General features: G+C 32.5%; 2 protein-coding genes and 1 pseudogene across 2 annotated transcripts; 1 reads left to right on the top strand and 2 right to left on the bottom strand.

The window, feature by feature from the left end:
- Positions 1–323: 323 nt before the first annotated feature.
- LOC107885107 lies at positions 324–1,409 on the bottom strand. The gene is made up of 2 exons (XM_029492511.1): positions 842–1,409; positions 324–779 (listed from the first exon to the last, which is right to left on the bottom strand). Exons 1-2 carry the CDS (start codon positions 1,384–1,386, stop codon positions 383–385), a joined length of 942 nt encoding a protein of 313 aa, XP_029348371.1. The 5' UTR covers positions 1,387–1,409; the 3' UTR covers positions 324–382.
- Positions 1,410–2,575: 1,166 nt separating this feature from the next.
- LOC115034944 lies at positions 2,576–3,946 on the bottom strand. The gene is made up of 3 exons (XM_029492520.1): positions 3,710–3,946; positions 3,281–3,650; positions 2,576–2,784 (listed from the first exon to the last, which is right to left on the bottom strand). The coding sequence occupies exons 1-3, from the start codon at positions 3,915–3,917 to the stop codon at positions 2,595–2,597; spliced, it is 768 nt and encodes a 255-aa protein (XP_029348380.1). The 5' UTR covers positions 3,918–3,946; the 3' UTR covers positions 2,576–2,594.
- Positions 3,947–10,734: 6,788 nt separating this feature from the next.
- On the top strand, positions 10,735–12,475 carry LOC115033232 (annotated as a pseudogene).

The raw sequence follows: 12,475 nt of genomic DNA, 5'->3' as shown, positions 1-12,475 counted from the left end.
TGTTCATTTTTTTATAATTTTTTTTATTTAGTATTTTACTATGGATCATACCACAGTTTAAACAATTTAAATTATTATTTTTACTTTTCAAACGAAAATTTTTTAAAATATGATGTTTAATAAAATTTTAACCATATTCATCTTCATTACAATTAATTAAATTTACGTTAGTTTCACAAAACATTTTAAAATGATAGTAAGCGTCTGTAATACTTATATATAATACTTCACTAAAATTTTTTAATTCGTAACTATTTTCTAAATCTGCATATGCATTTAAATTATCTCTAAAATTTAAATACTTTAAATTTTTTTTAATTAATTTAAAACCACAATTTTATTATATAATATTTTTTTTCTATTTATAAAATTATTACGTAGTTTAATAATATAATTCCACAATACTAACTGATAAATATTGATATCTATCAAATAATCGGACATCTTCTCTGAACCCTCCAACGATATGGACGCGTCGGCCGCCCGTAGATAGGTATCGCAATATGTTTGCGTAATCTCCTGGCTGCATGTCGATTGCTCGAGTAACCCGACGAAGTCCACGTCTTCCGTCTTTGCTCCAAAATGAGCCTCGAAGGATGAAGGGGCACCGACAAGTTTGTCCGCTGTACCCACAAATGTGTGATATGTGGACGTGGTCTCCGTGGCCGGCGATAATATAGAAGTGTCTTGGTGGGTATTTATCAATAAGTTGTTCCAACTCTCGCAAACATTTTTCAACTCCATCAATTCCACTCGGCACAATAACACGAGAGACATATCTAATAAAAAAGAAAAAAAATTATAATAATTTATTTTTAATATTTTATAAAAAAATAAATACCTGTGGATTCCAGAGACAAATTTTGAAGCCATTGAACGTCCAAGCCTTTCAATGACGTCATCATAGACTTCCTCATATGTAGATACAGTGTCGTCATAGTCGTTGGTGCCATAATCATATTCGTTTCCCATATCTGTTGAATTTTCTTCTCCATCCACAGCTTGGGGTTCATCACAATCTCCATAACTTTCAACGGGCACAAAATTGAAATAATCAACAGCGTGACTAGGAGAGAGTACTGATTGTCCTGCGCCGGAAATAAAATCTCGCAGAAATCCAAAAGGGCTTCCTCCTCGTTCAGGTTCTGGTCCATATTCTCCATTACCCACATTTTCAAATCCACTAATTTGACTTTCATTAATTTCTGTTTCATTATCGTTACCTCGTCCTGGACTATTTCCTCGGAAATTATTTCGTGCGTTGGTGACGACGGTGTTTTCGACATTTTTTGTTTCTTTACTGGAACTGACTGTCTTTCGCTTTTTCACTTCGAGCCACTGCTTGATGATTGATGTTCCTTTTGATTCATGACTTCGCTTGGACATTCAAAAAAAGACATAGTTTTCAATAAATCGAATATACTCGTATCTCTGGTTAGTATATAACTACTGTAGAGCAGAGTTACTTTCAAGACGATCAATGACTGACTGATTTGTTATTGTGTTTAGGCCCTATTTATATAAAATATAACAATAAACTGTTATCGAAATTAATACTTAGTAGCGATTAATAGTTGCCGATTAAGTAAATATCATATTACGTAATAGTGCAACATAGTTAGGCTGGATGCTTGCTCAAATATTCGAAGAATATTTAACTACCAACGTTACTAAGCCGTAAGGCTCGTCGAAGTCGAGTTATCGCAAAAAATCAGATCGGCCGTGGTAGCGGGCGGCAACGTTGAAGAAAGGGCGGTGGTGGTAAAAAACGACCGGCGGCCATGTAAACAACTGGTTGTATACACTGACGCGTAGACGGGTGCGGCGCGCGCCGCCGTCGTTGTTTTTTTTTTTTTAACACGTCGTAACTTCGCACAGGATGAACTGATAATCGCGTGGAATATGCCAAAATAACCACGAGAGACGTAGGAAACTTTTAAGCCAAACCGCACAAAAAACGGACATTCTTCCACTTGACTGATACACGACAAGAGTCACCACCTAATAATGCTTTTAATTCGTTTACATGGTTTGCTTCATAATTAGGCTCATTCCAAAGAACTAACCTTTTACCAGCAGCTTCCATGGAAGCAAAATTATTAGTTTTATTAGCTGTTCCTAAACAACCATAATTAATGAAAAACGAGGCAACAGCGTCAAAAAAATAATTTTTACCTTCATTAGGTGGTGCTAATATTGCTAATGTGTTACACTTTGGAATATGTTTGTCAATAACATTTAATATGTCAGTTAAGAAATAATAAATATTTTCTTTATTGTTTTCGAATTGATATAATAGTAACTCATTAGCAATACGTAATGACTCGTCAACGTTATAATAAACCAAATCTAAATTTCTATTGTAAGCGTTAAAATAAGGATATACTTTATCGTCTTTGTAATAATTATCAAAATCTTTTAATGTCCAATGCATAATTTTAATAGTCCATAATTCTAAATCACGTTCTACATAATTATCTTTAGCGCAAAGATAGTTTAGGTTAGAATTTAAATAATATTCTTTAATATTTTTGTAAGCGTCAGTGGGACACAAGGGTATTCATATAATAATTGAGGTATAGTGAGAGGACCATTTACCGATTGAAGCCCGGGGTTTTGCGTATCTTTTTTACCTTTTTCATCGGCATCATTTTCTGACCCAACAGTGTTACTATTTTCGATGCATACGTCACGGCCTGGTGATTGGCAGGGAACGTCCCACGACACCTCGCTGTAGCTCCACGCCAATAATCCCCCTTCGGCTTGTCCCATATATCTTTGCGCCTAAAATAAATTAATTTTTTTTTTAAATTTTTTTACAATTTTTCATTATGTTTACACATTGGTCATAATGACATAAATTATATATTTTATTAATTTTCTTATAATTTTTTTATTTAACTTTTTATTATGTATCATACCACAATTTAAACAATTAAAATTTTTTTTATTACTTTTTAATTTAAAATTTTTCAATATATGATGTTTTATATAATTATAACCGTATTCATTTTCATTAACATTAATTAAGTTTATATGTGTTTCACAAAACATTTTGAAATGAAAATATGCATCTGTTATATTTATATTCAATACTTCACTAAATTTTTTTAATTCAAAACTATTTAATAACTCTGAATAAGCATTTAAATTTTCACGAAAGTTTAAATAGTTTAAATTTTTTTTAATTAATTTAAATCCTACTATTTTATTGCATAATATTTTTTTTCTATTAATAAAATTATTACGTAATTTTTTAATATACTGCCATAATACTAACTTATAAATGTTGATATCGATTAAATAGTCCGACATCTTCTCGGAACCCTCCAACGATATGGATGCGTCTGCCGCCCGAAGATAAGTATCGCAGTATGTTGACGTAATCTCTTGGTTGCATGTCGTCTGCTCTAGTAATCCTACGAAGTCCACGTCTTCCGTCTTTGCACCAAAATGAGCTTCGAAGGATGAAGGGGCACCGACAAGTTTGTCCGCTGTACCCGCATATGTGAGAAATGTGGACGTGGTCTCCGTGGGCTGCAACAATGTAGAAGTGTCGCGGGGGGTATCTGTCAATAAGCGATTCCAGTTCTCGCAAACAGTTTTCAACTCCGTCAGTTCCACGCGGCACAATGACACGAGACACATATCTATTAAAAAAAAAAATAATTAAATATATTTATATTTAATTATATATACAAAAAAATACCTGTGGATTCTAGAGACAAATTTAGCAGCCATTGAACGTCCAAGCCTTTCAACGACGTCATCATAAACTTCCTGATGTGAAGATAAAGTGTCGTCATGTTCGTCGGGCTCAGAATCATATTGTCCTCCCACACTTGTTGAATATTCTTGGCCATCCATAACTTCGATTCATAACTGTCTCCAATACTTTCGATGGGCACAAAATGCATATAATCAATATTGTGACTAGGAGAGAGTATTGGTTCTCCTGGGAGGGCAACAAGATCTCGCAAAAATTTAAAAGGGCTTCCTCCTCTGTCAAATCCTGATCCATGTTCTCCTTCACCCACACTTTCAAGTCGACCAATTTCACTTTCAGCAATTTCTCCTTCATTATTGTCACTTCGTCCTGGGCTGTCTCCTCCAAAATATTCTCTTGTATTGGTGACGTCATGGTTTTTGTTAATATTTTCGATTTTTTCGACGGAGTGCAATGTCTTTCGCTTTTTCGCTTTAGCGATCCACTACTGGAGGATTGTTGTTCCTTTTGATTGTTCATTACTTCGTTTTGACATTCAAAAAAAGACATACTTTGTAATCGATTATATTTACTCGTAACTCTGGTTAGTACAACACTACTGTAAAACAGAGTTACTTTCTAGACAATCGAAAACAGACTGAATGCTTATTACATTTAGGCCCTATTTATATTAACACGAACAATGTGTTGTTATTGTAAATTTGATACTTAGATTAGCAATTAATAATTGCTGATTAAGTAAATATCATATTACGTCATAGGTCACAAAATAGTTAAGCTGGATGCTTGCTCAAATATTCGAAGAATATTTAATAACCAACGTTACCAACAACAAATTGACCTTGGACGTAATCAACCGTCGCTACGCCATGGCATGTGGCGTATGGCTTGTGTGTCATTCCGAGCAGTAAGACAATTACCGATTTTTCCACGAAAAATCCAGAATTCAAGTCGGGTATTTGAGCAATGGCGTTCAGCCTTATGATTTTGCTGTAGCTCGACACTAGATACGGTCTGTAGAAAAATGGCAAAATCATACTGTCCATTTGCGGTAAAACGTGACTTGAAAAGTTCTTGTAGAAATAGACAAAGTTGCCCTGTCGTATGCGGTCCATGTTTGTTTCGCGTATATAACGTATAAACCACGATATAGTGGTCATAAAGAAATTGTTAAATGCAATACGATAAAGCAATTGATAACGGTTGGAACGAGTGTCCACGCAATCAACCGATAGGAACGTCAGTGCTCGCAAGTGGATTAAACGTGAAAAAACACTTGGAAAATTTGGCAGAGACAATAAGTTGGCCATTCGGAGAAAATAAGGCAATATATCCTTCTACAACTGAGTCAACCAAGCAGATTACGTGATTCAACGAATAAATTAAGCCACCGAAGAAGAAGTTTAAAAGGTAAAAATGGTTTTTCGTTATTTGGGTCCCCCTCCTCCACAACGTGCCAATTGGAACAATTTAAATAGAAGTCAAAAAGCATATGCAATAAGACAACATAACATTGCCAGAGCACGTCGTAATTTACCTCCATTTGTTTTAGGTGAAGAAGTTGTTGTAGAACCTGATTTACCACCAAAGGAGGAGGGGTCAGAAACGTTTGTTGTACCTGATAACTACGAATTCGATACTGATAACGAGTTGGATTGGAGTTTCGACGGTGGAATAAACCCTAATCGACCATCATATTCGTTATCTATGTCAGCACCGTCATCAACAACACCAGATAAGAGAGGAAATGATTCTGGACAGGGCGGTAGTGGTTCAACAAAGAAGACCAAATTACCTGGTACGGGGAATCAAACAGCTGATGATCCAGATACTGGGAATCCTAGTGTTGAAAATGTTGTCATACCTAGGCCAATACATAGGTCAACAGGATATACTATGGTTTTTAGAAAAAACCATTCAATTATCAGCTATGGCGTGGCAAGTGTTCAGCTCCAACTTGGAACATTTTTTTTTTTTTTTTTTTTTTTTTTATTAAATTTAAGGCTTCAAATACAAAAGTTTATTAGCCTACAATGGTTTACATGACTGGTGGTAACATTTAGCTAAAGGAAATTAGGTTTTTTACATTAATAATTTATAAATATGATTTAAAAGGTAATGGTTATAGTGTAGCAACGTTGATCCGTTGTCTTATATGTTCGTTGAGAGGTCGGCCATCTTGATGAAATTTGTTATGGTTTTTTCTTGTCCTGGTCCGAGTGCATCTTTGAGTGAGGTGGTGTTTATGTTTGCTCTTGTTCTGGCGTTATGGTAAATGGGGCATTTGCTAGCGAGCGTTTGGGAACAACATCTCTAATGTACCTACCTGTAGATAAACCGTATTTTTATTTGTCACCATCCAAATTCAATAACATTATATCAAAAATGCGTGGTGTTAAAGTGTTGGAGGTAAAATGTAAAGTTGTTATGCGTAATCCACGTACTGCATTTGAAACCAATGCATCTACAAGTAATTTAGAAACACTAAATCAAAATAAATTTAATTAACACGCTTACGGATTAGTAAACAAGACGAGAGGTTTTAATACGGTTTGTGAATTTGGAACAGCAACTAACACAATGACACCAACAAGTTGCAAAATAATTGATAAAACTTTTTAAAAAAAAGTAATAAGTGCTATGTATGGTACTGAAAAAGAAAATTGGTTGAAACCAAATTGGAGTCCAGGAGCAACATTACCATGTTCGTATATGAATTTACCAATGCAATTTCCATCATATTATAGTATGTACGCAAATAGTGCTCAAAACAAAGGTTTGTTGGGTTGGCAAAATATTCAACAATACATTACAAAGATGGATGCCAATGCGGCAGTAGGGACAACTTTTGTTGATTATTCATATAAACCAACATTGTCTTATTTGACTATGCCGTGGGAATCTGTATTTGCTGGACGTACACAACCGTCCGGTACTAATGTAGAATCATTTAATGTTGCTGATACTAATAGTATAGCGCTACCAAATGCTTTTACAATTGATAAATTAAAAGGTACTTATAAAGCTGATGTAACAAATAATTACGCGTTATTAACAGATGCAAAATGGAAAATGATATTTAAAGACGAATTTAATCGATACGTTGAACCATTAGAATGCGGTCAATATATTAAACAAGGACTACGCCCATCATTATCAGCTAAAATACAACCGTCATTACATGTTGGAGTTTGTCCTGTTCCACAATTAACAACAACAAACGCAAACTTTGTACCGGATAAATTTACTGATATAGAGTGTATGTGGGATATAGAAACAGAATTAATTTGTCAATATGGACTTCCATATAAATACACCACATTCCCTACATGTCATACTGAACTCGAAAATACTTCAATGGTTGTAGATAATACAGCATCAGAGTCCATGTTCTGGGAAGAATTAAGTGCATTCGATAATCAATTCATTTCACCTTCAGCATAGCAATTACAGTCTGGCGCCACAAGTGAGACGCCAACTACGGAGTCAACAACAGATAAGCCATTGTTCCATGCGGAGTCTATTGTTAATGTATAAACTGGTCGTAGTAGACAATATATGTAATCAGTATATAAATAATAACACAATGTAATTAATATAATCACTTTATTACACAATAAAAATATAATTATTATTCTATATTGTACATTTTAAATAATCTAAGTAAAAAAAGCGGATTTATTTTCTAATCGTAATTCCTAAGAAAAGGCGCACCCTGCCAGTTGTATAATTTTATTCTGGGTTGAAAAGCAGCCATACCGAAAATTGATAAATTATCATTAGTAAGAATAATAATAGGTGGACCTAGAATTGGTTGATCGCTTTTATATTTTACTGAAATCCTACATGAGTCCCCTCCTAATAATGCTTTGAGTTCATTAACATGGTTTAACTCGTAATTAGGCTCGTTCCACAAAACTAATCTTTTGCCTGCTGCTTCTGTAACGGGGTTGGAGAACCTGTTATATTTAAATAATTCAGTGAGGGTTTTCAGAGCCCTATGAATTATATTTTTACCGTAACTCGGGAGCTTCAGGAAAGATAAGTCAAATATCAAGCTTAAGTGAATATGTTTATTATTACACAACAATTATTACTTACACAATATTCTTAAACTACATACACAATATTCTTACACATACAATAATCATTCAAAAACGTATACAGTGCTTATTATATACGAATACTTATAAACTACTTGAATATCGAAAGACTTACTTACAGTATCGTCCTCCGGAGTTCGTTGGTTAGCGGGTAGCTGTACTGGTCCCAGAACTAACCAACTTAACATTAAGTGTCTCTTTTATATTATATTACAATGTGTACATATATGTGTACCCGGATGACTATACTGTGTAAGCCTTCTTCCTTATTATTATCTATATCTATATTTGTTTATTATTTATACTTAATCGTATACCACGTAACGGTGTCACACATATGTGATCCGCTACACTTCCATAAAAGCAAAATTGTTGGTCTTATTAGCAGTGCCCAGAACACCATAATTTATAAAGAACGAAGCAACAACATCAAAAAAAAAGTTTTTACCAGCATTAGGAGGTGCCAATATAGCTAACGTATTACATTTAGGAATACGTTTGTCTATAATATTTATAAGGTCGTTTAGAAAATAATAAACGTTCTCAGAATTGTCATCAAACTGATATAAAAGTAATTCGTTAGCTATTTGCACGGACTCGTCTATATCATAATAAACCTGCTCTTTTAGTCTATTGTACGCGTTGAAATAAGGGTGCACCTTCTCATCTTTATAGTAATTTCCAAAATCAATAAAACGCCAATGCATTAATTTTATTCCCCAATAAGCTCTATACGTCCCTATCAACGTATTTGTCTTTGGCGCATAAATAATTTAGGTTCGGATTTAAATAGTATTCTTTAATATCTTTATAGGCTTCGGGGGGACATGTTGGCCGTTGGGTTTTGATAAAGAAGTTCAATAATATATACCGCCCCGTTTTTCGGGTCAACCCAGGAGTTTTTCTTATCCGTTTTATGTTTTTGAGAGCTATCATTTTCTCCCCTAGAAGCTTTACTATTCGGGACGCGTACTGAACCGCCTGATGATTCGCACGAAACGTCCCGCGACATCTCGCCGTCGCACCGAGCCAGTAGTCCCCCTTGGGCTTGTCCCATATATCTTTGCGCCTATAGAAAGAAAAAACAACACATTTTAAATTGTATTATAATTTATTTTACACTGTTGTGATATTTTAAAACAAGTATTTATTCGCTGAACACATTGTTCATAAGTACATAGGTTGTATTTGTAATTCATATCTAAATAATTATTTTCTGTAGGTTTACTATTATGATGCATATAACAAAACCTGCAATTATTATTAGATAAATGACCGTTCAAGAAACGATTATTGCCAATAATCATATTATAAATATAATTATAACTCGTATTCAGACACATTTATATCATTGTAATCTGTTGAACAAATTAATTTAAGTAAATAATAACCTTCGGCCTTTGATATATGCATAATTTTAATAAACATTTTTAATTCATCACTTTTATGTATTTGTAATAATAAAATACTATCTTCTGGTATTTCAATATTTTTCTTTGTAAATTTAATAAAAGTTAAAACCAGTAATTTTAGTATATAAAATTTTAGATTTATTTAAATAATTAAACCTAAGTTTTTTAATGTTATTCCATACAACTAACCGATAGATATTGATATCGATCAAATAATCTTCCATCTTCTCTGAAGTCTCCAATGCGGTGGACGCGTCGGCTGCCCGAAGATAGGTATCGCAGTACGTTTCGGTAATCTGTTGCGCTGAGGTCGACTGCTCGAGAAATGCGACGAAGTCCACGTCTGCGGTAGATGCTCCAAAATGCTCCTCGAACGAGGAAGGAGCACCGACAAGTCTGTCTTGAGTATCCGCAGACGTGGCTAATATGGATGTGGTCCTCGTGCTCGCTGATGATGTAGAAGTGGGCTGGTGGGTACCGTTCAATAAGAGAGTCCAATTCTCGAAGACATTCCTGAACTCCCCGAGTTCCACTCGTCACAATGACTGTGCTGATATATCTAATATAAAAAAAATAATATAATATATATATATAATATTGATATAAATATTATTACCTGTGGATTCCAGAGACAAATTTGTTAGCCAACTGACGTCCAAGTTGGACAATGAGGTCTTCATACACCTCCTCATTTGATTGTAAAGTGTTGTCATCACTGAAGGGTTCAGAATCATAATCTGGTTCCATTTCTTCTGTATCTCCGTATCCATCCACTGCTTGGGATGGATAACTTTCTCGATGACCTTGATCGGACATTTCACGAAAATTATCAGTATCATCGTCAGAATCGTATACTCGTTGGTTGGACTTGGAAAAATAATTTCGCACAAATCCAAACAATCTTCCTCCTCCATCAAATTCTTGTTCAGATTCGATTGAACCCACGATCTCAGATTGATTAACTTCACCGAATTCATTTCCGTCAAAACTGTTGACACTTCTTCGTCCGGGACTTGTACCGGAGATACTGGTTTCTTCGTCATTTTTTGTTTTTTCATCATTGCCGTCGTTGATCTTTCGTTCTTTCTTTTCAGAGAGCCACCGTCGGAGGATGTCATTGCCGCTGATGTAGTTGTTTGAATCTCGGGACATTCGTTGGTTATGAAAGACATAATAAAGTTGAGAAATTTTATGTGTTACTCGTAACAAAGTTTAGTATATAACTACTGTCGCACTAGGTTACTTTCGGACATAAAGAATCGTACTGATTTGTTATTCGTTTTAGGCCCTATTTATATGGTATGAAACAATAGGGAATATGATATTTAAACAGTAATCAACAGATAATATAATAATCAATAAGTATTACGTAATGCGCGCTAATTTGCGAGCTTGATGCTTGCTCAAATATTATGCATATTATGGGTATAATATGGTATAATATGGTATAATACTATAATATACCTATATACAATTATCATCACTAAAAGTTATAAACATATTAATAATAATTTAGACACAATATGGTAAAATGCAGAATTTTAAAAAAATCAAACGCAGTACAAACATTAAACCAAAAAAACAGAATGAAATAATGTCCAACACAAGTGAGCAAAATTCAGATGATGAAGAAATCAATGTATGTACAACATTATTATTATTTTTAGATTACTTTCATTAACCATCGCTAAGTATTGTAAGCATATTAATTAATATTTAGGAACTTTATGGTAAACTGAAGAATTTAAAAAAAATCAAAAATAATACTAAAGGTAAACCAAAAAAACAGAAAGTAACAATGATGAATACAAGCGACCAAAATTCAGATGATGAAGAAATCGATGTATGTACACATTTATTATTATTGTTATATTATTGATATTTTATAATTTAATTGTATTAAATATCATTAAGTTGAAAACATGATAATATAAATTTAGGAACATTATGGTTACCGAAAAAATCAAATACAGAATTTAAAAAATGTCAAATCCGTTATAAAGGCTTAACCAAAAAAACAAAAAGTAAAATATTAAATATTAAAATATTATGTTTATTAAATAATATCGATTTTAGTTTCAGTCACATTTATTAAAGTTGGAACAAGAATATGATGGATCCTCATTAAAACAATCAAAACTGCATACGTGTAAAAAAACCAAGTGGTGGTAATTTTCAATTAAAATACCGGTAAACCAAGGAGGAGGTGATTATTTGGTATAAAAGTATAAAACATCTGATATGGAAAAAGTAGAGTCAAAAGACAGGTAACAACAATTGTGATGTGTGGTATATTTAATAAAATATCTATGATAATATAAAAATATAATAATTAATTATAATATGTAACCATTATTTCGATTTTTAAATAGATGGAAATCCAGTACATTTAATGCAAAAATTATACTCAACGAAAAAGATAAAGCGGACAATGCAATAATATTAGCATTCAATAATTTACAAGATTTGATGATGGATAAATTTATGTGTAATGATGATAAACAAATTGAATCTTATCAATAATAAGACTAGTTATTTATATTATTTTAATTTACAGGTTGTATCACACTAATATTTATACTATTTGCATGATTATATTATTATGAAAAAATTAAAAATTAAAAAAAAAACATAGTTATTTATTCAGTTATCATTTATGATTATTTATAATATTTATATTATTAACATTGTTTTTTAAATAAAGTTATATATATTTGCCAAATGTGTTGTATAAAAAAATGATGATATTATTTTGCATAATCAAATTCATAAATAAAGAACTATGATACATGTATTATTATATTTTTGAAATAAAAAGACGAATCATTATAAAATATGTAACTATGTTGTTAACAGATTACAACAAATATGAAAAAAAAAAAAACGCAAAGATGAAATTTAAAAAATAAAATAAAACAATATTAATTATTAAAGATATATTATAATACCTATACAACATAATTAAACATTAATGATTCTTTTTTTTTTCAAAATATAATACATTGTAATATACAAATAAGAAGTAAAAATTATAAATAATATAATATCAATGTCATACAATTTAGTAATTAAAAATGTGTAACTAAAATGTAATAAATCAAATCATGATTATTTGGTTTTTCATTGATTGATTATGTCGGGCTTTAATACAATGTCTGAAAACTTTCCATGGTGTATTTGTCGTAGATCGAGTAAAAATGATATCTCTTCATCCTTCAGATCATCCATTTTGA

The sequence above is a fragment of the Acyrthosiphon pisum genome, chromosome X, assembly GCF_005508785.2.
Source record: "Acyrthosiphon pisum isolate AL4f chromosome X, pea_aphid_22Mar2018_4r6ur, whole genome shotgun sequence".
In the NCBI taxonomy this organism is placed as follows: domain Eukaryota; kingdom Metazoa; phylum Arthropoda; class Insecta; order Hemiptera; family Aphididae; genus Acyrthosiphon; species Acyrthosiphon pisum.
The sequence above is the reverse complement of the archived record's forward strand: the minus strand, read 5'-3'. Positions and strand labels throughout refer to the sequence as shown.

Coding starts and splice junctions, on each gene's coding strand:
- LOC115034944 (XM_029492520.1), bottom strand. CDS start 3,917: ATGCATTTTGTGCCCATCGAAAGTATTGGAGACAGTTATGAATCGAAG. Junction 3,651..3,709: donor TTTGTCTCTAGAATCCACAG/GTATTTTTTTGT, acceptor TTTTTTTAATAG/ATATGTGTCTCGTGTCATTG. Junction 2,785..3,280: donor ATCGATATCAACATTTATAA/GTTAGTATTATG, acceptor AATTTATTTTAG/GCGCAAAGATATATGGGACA.
- LOC107885107 (XM_029492511.1), bottom strand. CDS start 1,386: ATGTCCAAGCGAAGTCATGAATCAAAAGGAACATCAATCATCAAGCAG. Junction 780..841: donor TTTGTCTCTGGAATCCACAG/GTATTTATTTTT, acceptor CTTTTTTATTAG/ATATGTCTCTCGTGTTATTG.